The sequence below is a fragment of the Coturnix japonica genome, chromosome 25, assembly GCF_054131305.1.
Source record: "Coturnix japonica strain WE chromosome 25, WE-NBRP24, whole genome shotgun sequence".
In the NCBI taxonomy this organism is placed as follows: Eukaryota; Metazoa; Chordata; class Aves; order Galliformes; family Phasianidae; genus Coturnix; species Coturnix japonica.
In genome coordinates this window covers 7,132,669-7,140,224 of record NC_140687.1, presented here as the reverse complement: position 1 = coordinate 7,140,224, position 7,556 = coordinate 7,132,669, and the positions used below count along the sequence as shown (strand labels likewise).

Sequence of the window (7,556 nt, the reverse complement as noted above, 5' to 3'; positions counted from 1 at the left end):
GGGGCTGATTGGCCCCTTTGGGGTCCCATTGTAAGAAGTTTGTAAACGTTTGTTCATTGTGTGGGGTGTCACAGTTTGTAAACGTTTGTTCATTGTGTGGGGTGTCACAGTTTGTAAACGTTTGTTCATTGTGTGGGGTGTCACAGTTTGTCAGTGTTTGGGGGGATGTTGCTGGGGGTGGGGGCTGTGCGGGACCGGGGTCAAGCGGGCTGCCGGGTTTTGTAACCGCCCCTCGGCTCCCGCTTTCTCGCTTTTTTTTTCGCGGCTCCTGCCCTCCCCGCTCCTGGTTACGCCGCTCCGCCCCCACCGGCTCCGGATTGGACGAGCTCGGGACGGGGAACGAAGGCACCTGGCGACGGGGAAACTGCTCCTCAAACCCTTCACCGACGAACCTAAAATAAGGGCACAAGCAAACCGGTTAACCCCTAGTAATCTTTGTGCACGAAGGCCGAACGAAGACCCACGGGGTGGGTAAGTATAGGCCGGTGAAGCCGTTCGGTTGGGTTGGGTTCCCCGGGGCACAACGACTGAGACGTCCAATTGCGGGCGAAGCGAGTGCGGACCCGTCGGTAGTGCGGTTCCCACATCCCGCGAGGGACCGGGCCACGAAAAGGGGGAAGCGTGTGTGTGTGTGTGTGTGTGCGTGTGTGTGTGTGTGTGCGTGTGTGTGTGTGTGTGTGTGCGTGTGTGTGCGTGTGTGCGTGTGTGTGTGTGCGTGTGTGCGTGTGTGCGTGTGCGTGTGTGTGTGTGTGTGTGTGTGTGCGTGTGTGTGTGTGCGTGTGTGCGTGTGTGTGCGTGTGTGCGTGAGTGTGCGTGTGTGCGTGTGTGTGCGTGCGTGAGTGTGTGTGTGCGTGCGTGTGTGTGCGTGCGTGAGTGTGTGTGTGCGTGTGTGTGTGTGCGTGCGTGTGTGTGCGTGTGTGCGTGTTCGTGTGTGTGTTCATGTGCGCATGTGTGTGTGTGCGTGCATGTGCATGTGTGTGTGCGCGTGTGCGTGTGTGTGTGTGCGTGCGTATGTATGTGTGTGTGTGTGTGTGCGCGTGTGTATGTGTGTGCGTGTGTGTGCGTGTGTGTGTGCGCGCGTGTGTGCGTGTGTGTGCGTGTGTGTGTGTGTGCATGCATGTGCGTGTGTGTGCATGTGCGTGTGTGTGTATGTGCATGTGCATGTGTGTGCGTGCGTATGTATGTGCGTGTGTGTGTGCGTGAGTGTGTGTGTGTGTGTGTGTGTGTGTGTGTGTGAAGGTGCTGCAGGAAGATGGGACAGAAGAAGAGTAAGCCTTCTGGTCCCATGGGTGGGGGAACTAGTGGTGAGGTTATAGGTATACCCTGTATTCCCCAGACAGTCCATTGGGACTCATGATTAAGAATTGGAATGATTCCCCTTCTAGGCGGGGAAAAAGTAAAGTTAAAATGATTCGTTATTGTGTAGAAGTATGGGGCAATAAGGCCATAAAAGGGGAGAGTGTATGTTGGCCCCTTTTTGGCTCCTCTAAGGACTGGGTATGTCAGGCCCTTATCCTCTGTGTAAATGCTAAGGAGTCTTCTGGTTCAGAGGAAAGTGAGTCTGCCCACCTCTGGATAGCCTCAGAGCCGAGGAGGCATTTATATCACCTAAAAGAAAAAGGAGGGCGGGAGGAGAAGGGATTTAGAAGTCCCAGTGTCACCACCGCCCTACATAACCCCACCTGAACCCACGGCCCCGTCTGCCAGGGGGCCGGGAGCACAGACCCGACCTTCCCCTCTCTCCTTTACCCGCACTCTCCCCGCGGCGCCGGTCCGCCGCCGGTCCGGTCCGCTTCCGGGTCCAGGCCGTCCTGATGGGTCGCCGGGCGGCTTGGGTCCCGTGCGGGCGGGGCGGTCCGAGCTGCTTTTATTCTCCCGAGCACAGCGGCCACCAGGCGCCGTGTTACGAAGGGAAACCCCAAAATCAGTAGCTATGAGGGTGTTACGGAGGTTCCACGTTACATTGGGGTACTCAGGCCTTAGTGGATCAGTTTGCCAATAATTCTATGTGTACAGGGGTATATAACATAGCAAAGGGGATTGTTAATGGACATATGACTTGCTGGAGGGTGAATGCAAAGAATATGAGAAAAAGAATCCCAGGAGGGCGAGAATTGGCTTATCGACCCTTCACAAGGATCCAGTTGGACTTTACTGAACTCCCTCAAACTGGGAGATATAAATATTTATTAGTGATTGTAGACCATCTTACAAACTATGTTGAGGCATTCCCTACGGCAAGGGCTACAGCACAAACAGTAGTGAAGGTACTATTAGAAAATATAATTCCTCGATATGGAATTAGAGAAGCAATAGATTCTGACAGGGGAGCTCATTTTGTGTCAAAGGTTACACGTGACACAATGAAAATTCTAAGGATTAAATGGGAATATCATACTCCTTGGCACCCTCAGAGCTCTGGTAAATTAGAACGAATGAATGGGGAAATTAAAAAACAACTTAGAAAATTAATGATAGGAACTAAGACATCTTGGATAAAATGCTTGCTGTTAGCTCTGTTAAATATATGTGTGAAGCCCAGAACTGATCTGGGAATTTCACCTTTTGAAATGCTGTATGGTATGCCCTATAATCTTGAAATACCTCTTGGTCACCCCCATTTACAAGATGATCAATTAAAATCTTATACAATTAATGAGTGGGTGCAAGGAACTACAAGAAGGATCTGATTGCACAGCAGTCCCCATTGGAGATAGCAATCCATAGGATACAGCCGGGGGATGGGGTCCTAATAAAAACTTGGAAAGAAGCTACACTAACACCACAAGGGGAAGGTCCCTATGTTGTTTTATTTACTGCAGAAACAGCTATTCGAACCACAGAGAGAGGATGGACTCATGCCAGCCGTGTTAAAGGACCCATCGGTGACGAGAAGTGGGAGGTAGCTCCCGGGAGTGACGACCTGAAACTCACAATGCGACAAGCCCAATGGGTATTCCAGGTAAAGGCTTCCCCTGAAGAACACTACTGCTGCTGAGAAGAACTAAAAAAACCCCTCGTAGCTGGTTGCAACCCAGTTGACGAGTGAGGCAGAGGAGTGAATTGTGGGGAAAGATGGGCCTTAGGGGTATCCATTGGTACTTGGGGATTCTCACAGTGATCACATTTTGTATAGCAGCACAACGCCACCCACACCAAGCTTCCTTACATCCCTGTGTGACCTGGTACCTATACAGCCCAGTCTAAACCAAAAGGGTTACTATTCTTGCCTAAGCTCAAACCTAGGGAGGGGATACTGTAACCACCCAGGCTCATATTACTGTGCCTATTAGGGATGTGCAACTATTGCCTCAAATTGGGCACCTGGGGCTGGGCAGGATAAATATCTACAAGTAGGGCATGGACCCTATGGGTGCATACCTCCTAACCGAAACCCACAGTTGGGAAGATGGGCTGTGTGGGGATTAAAGACAGAGAGAGAGAGAGAAACATCTGCCAGCAACAATGGATAAATGTAACAAATCCAGATAACCCAGTGTGGCTGTTAGGGAAAATATGGGGTGTAAGTGACTTGCGGAATCAAACTCTATAACACATAGATGGGTTATAAAGCAGGTATGTTTATTCCAGTGCTGGGTGCAAGGGGGATAGCTCCACCAAACTTGCACATGGACTTGTAAAATCGTGACACAGATATAGGTACATCTCATACATAGTCAATGATTTCTCGGAATTCTGATACATATTCAATAGTTGTTTAGCATGCAGACCCCCTCTTGTTCTTATCAGGGGGATGCAACTCCTCTTCTGGTATTTACAACATCTATTCTCCTCCTTGCCTGATGACTTCCGTGAGGTCTCACTCCTTATCTGCATCCTTCCTGCTCTCCCAGGCCCCTTTTTTCCCTGTGCGGAAGGGAGAGAATAGTGTTGTGAAGGAATCCCTGGCTTTAATTGCATCCTGCGACCTTGTGGCTGAAGGGATGCTCAGTAGCAGTTGCTTTGTCCTGTGTTCATTTGCAGATTTGACTAGAGGAGTTGATCCAGCTTCCTCTCTGAGATCTGGAACTGAAACTCTGTCGGATCGCGCAGGTACGTCATAGCTTTGAAATTCTTTAGAGAGCTTTTGCTGCCCGTTTCAGTGCCATTTCATGGCACAGTCCCCTGTACGCTCTGCTACTCAGTTGATGCTGTAGTGTGTGACTGAAACTTTTCATGGGTCTTTGGTTGCAGAAGTGCCCCCAGTGTGGGCCCTGCCCGGTCATCGGTTTCCTCCTGTGCTGGAGCCCAGCTGGAATCCCAGCAGTGAGTACTCTGTCTTCACTGACTTGGCTGACTCGCCGCTGATCTTCAAAACTTCATGCACGTGATATTTAACTTCATACATTCTGTTAAGGTCCGGAAAGAGAAGAGGATGAATACAAACGAGGAAAATACTCTCAGGGCTCATCCCGTCTCCTGAAGCGACTGCTGAAGGAAATGGAGAAGGCAGAGCGTGGTGGGTATACTTCAGTCTGTTCACTGTGGGACCTGGGAAGCTGAGGTGTGATATGCAGGTGTGGGAAGGCTGTAGCCTGCACAGCAGGAAGGAATGGGTCAGAGCCGTGCTGCAGCCGTGTTCCATGTATCACCTTGCAGGTGCTGTCAAGCACCAGAGACGGTCTGCTGCCAGATGGTCTGCATCCAGCCAAGACCCAGAGGCAGCTGCTCCCCCAGCACAACCATTACTTGTCAGAGCTGCTTTGTGCAGTCGTTGGCACCCAGATGGCAGCAAGTGGCAAGCGCTGTGCTTCTGTTCATCCAAAGCCCTCTGTGCAGCTGAGCAAGTTCAAGGCAGGAGAAGCATCCCGAGCAGGGTTGGCTGCCTTTGCTAATGCTGGAAATGAGGTGGAGATGCTAATTCTGAAGGCTTGGACTGTGTGTTAGAGCTTGGATTTCAGCCTGCAGCTACCTGGCTGTGATGGGCTGGTGACAGCACAGAATGTGAGGGCCTTGCACAGGAGCTGATTCCTCAAGAGGTGTGAGGGAGTCAGCATTGTCCAATAGCTGGGAGGGCCCAAATGCCTTTGGGTAACAGAGGGGCTCACAGTGTACTTGGGGGTGGGGGGCCTGGACTTTACCTGAGCTCGGGATTGGAGAAGCTCAGTTTTTGATGAGGGCACGTGACATCCCACTCCTACTGCCCTGCTTTCTTTCTAAAGGAACGGGCCAACAAAGTGAGCAGGATGCACTCCAGGAAGGTGGATATCCCACACTGCCGGTCCCGGATGCACTCCAGGAAGGTGGATATCCCACACTGCCCATCCCGGACAGAGGAATGCAGGCAGCACCAACCAGCATGCCAGGTAATTTCTGTCCCATGATCATACGGTGTCACAAACCAGAGTCACTGCGTGCCTGCAGGCTCTTGCTGCCAGCTCTTGCACACCAGGTCAGCAGCCAGACCTGAGCGTGTGAGCATAGAGCACATGTAAAAGAAGCAGGAGTGTTTCTCCCCTGGGCTGGCTCTGGCTGTGCCCTGTGCTGGCTGAAGCCTGACCTTCAGCCTGGGGGGCGTCCCACAGGAGAGCTCAGGACACGCATGCCGGGAAAAGCATGAGGGATTCTGCTCTGTAGCTCTCCCCACAGACCAAGCCCAGACCCCAGAGTACAGCCCCAGCTCTCGGCCCAGAGGAGGACACGGGTAGTGCCTGTGCAGCCTCTTCGTACCCAACGAGAGGTGGAAGCAATCCTTCTTGTCCTCCGGTGCTTCGGCACCAGAGACGGAGGCACCCACTGACAAAATGACCTCTTGGGTCCATGAAGCACACTGAGAGATTATCTGTAGCGCAGCTGAAGGTAACGTGGGACATTGTCTCATTTCTTCCAGGGATGAACACAGGCAAAAGCACAGAGGCTGCTGCTCACACATCTGTGCGGAAGCGCCGCATTCCGGTGACGGTCTCAGCGATGCTGCTGCCTGCGCTGGTGCTGGCCGTTGGTACTGTGATATGGGTGCTCAAAAACTACCTGTGAGTTGGCCTTTCCCCAGAACACCTTATTGCTGCATTTGGCAATGAAGCATTTGTGGTGCCAGGATCCTGGACGGCCAAATCAGCCGCTGGCAGTACACTGCCAGGACTCAGGTTGCAAAGTCTTTCAAGTTTCCCCTTATTTCCTGTCAGTGAGTAGTGCTTTCTGAAACTCATTCTCACAGAGCGCGCAAGAGGGAAAAGAGAGCAGCAGAAGCAGCAGATGGAGCTGGGGAAGGCAACGAGACAGACTCTGACCCAGTCAAACAAGAGTCTCCGTAATAGCTCCAGTCCGTTCCATTCTGCCATTGAAGAGGCCAGAAGTCTTCAAGGTCATCTGGAAGACCTGGAGCTTGAACTCAAAGCCATGAAAGAGATCCTTGGGAACAGTCCTGAGTGCTGCCTTCTGTCAGAGGATGGCCCTGAATGTGAGAGCAGAGCTTTTGTCCTTCATCCTGCATTCTCCAGGACAGGTATCACCAGCAGTTTGAAGATTCTTAGCTCGACACAGCTACATTCCTGTTGAGGGTTCTAATGAGGACCCAGAAAACGAGCTTCCTCTGACTGCCGGACAATGCGTAATGTCTTTGGAGATGTGGGTGAGAATGGCTGGTTTCAGGGAGAGCTGACAGATGGCACAAGAGGACTGGTCCCTTCCAATTTGGTTGCGGAGCTTTCAGATGATGAACTGGATACACCTGGAGATCCTGTCAGAATTCCTGCATTGCTCCATCTGCAAGACTACCATTGTTCCACTCAATGGAACAACTCGATGTTGAGCAGAATGTGGTTGAGCTCCTTCGGGAACTCTCTGAGGCGACTGACAGCGGAACTGCATAGCTTTATTGTATATGAAAAACAACCAAACAACTGTCCCCTCCCTCTCCCTTCCCCTCGCACCCCCCTACCCCCCCCCCCCCCCAAAAAAAAAGACAAAAAAAAACCAAAAAAACCCTAAAAAACAACAAAAAACAACCCACCCTCAATAAAACAAAAAACCAAAACCAATTAAAATCTCAACGCTGTTCTTTTTCTGGGATACACTGAGGTGACGCTTTTCTAGCTTAGACTTTGCAATGAGTTTGTGTCACGGAGATCTCTCTAGAGCTCACTCGGTGACAGCGGGAACAAACCCAGGGAGAGAAGGAACAAAGAACCTCCCCTCTCTAACAGCGCGGTGCAAGGGCAATAAAGAACTGGGGGGGGGGGGGATGGCACTCACCTCTCATCGGGGTACCATCCCGTTCTCTGCAAGCCACGATGTTGTGGGAAGCTGTGGAGGAACTGCTCAAATGTATTCTCTCTAAGAGAGGGGAGCAGGTATCTCCTAAATGCATATCCGAGCTGGTAAAATGGGCTCATATGAATGGACATCTTCAGGAGGTGGCACTGATGTTCACTGTAGCCGAATGGCGAGAAATAGTCGACCATATGTAGGACTTTGTTATCTCCAAAAATAAGGAATACAAAATAAATACACTGAAGAATATGCAAGCCGAGCGGCAGATTGCTGCTGCTGTGGTACAAGCTCTATCCGGACCTAGTGCTCAGTCAAGGTCAGAGCTTGACTCCCTGTTACCAGGA

General features: G+C 51.3%; 1 protein-coding gene and 1 long non-coding RNA gene across 2 annotated transcripts; both read left to right on the top strand.

Annotated features, from left to right (window-relative positions):
- LOC146756868 (uncharacterized) lies at nt 1-4,503 on the top strand. The gene is made up of 5 exons (XR_014937155.1): nt 1-471; nt 2,823-2,962; nt 3,985-4,053; nt 4,195-4,266; nt 4,358-4,503. It is a non-coding gene; the product is annotated as an uncharacterized LOC146756868 (long non-coding RNA).
- A 448-nt stretch (nt 4,504-4,951) lies between these two features.
- Nucleotides 4,952-6,885, top strand: LOC146756867 (uncharacterized). The gene is made up of 3 exons (XM_085523854.1): nt 4,952-5,306; nt 5,831-5,972; nt 6,158-6,885. Exons 1-3 carry the CDS (start codon nt 5,114-5,116, stop codon nt 6,252-6,254), a joined length of 432 nt encoding a protein of 143 aa, XP_085379980.1. The 5' UTR covers nt 4,952-5,113; the 3' UTR covers nt 6,255-6,885.
- The last annotated feature ends 671 nt before the right edge of the window (nt 6,886-7,556 follow it).

Bases quoted from the DNA above. Each gene is read 5' to 3' on its own strand.
- LOC146756867 (XM_085523854.1), top strand. From the start codon at position 5,114: ATGAGGGCACGTGACATCCCACTCCTACTGCCCTGCTTTCTTTCTAAA. The intron at 5,307-5,830 runs GTAATTTCTGTC...CATTTCTTCCAG, and splicing joins AGCACCAACCAGCATGCCAG to GGATGAACACAGGCAAAAGC. The intron at 5,973-6,157 runs GTGAGTTGGCCT...TCATTCTCACAG, and splicing joins TGGGTGCTCAAAAACTACCT to AGCGCGCAAGAGGGAAAAGA.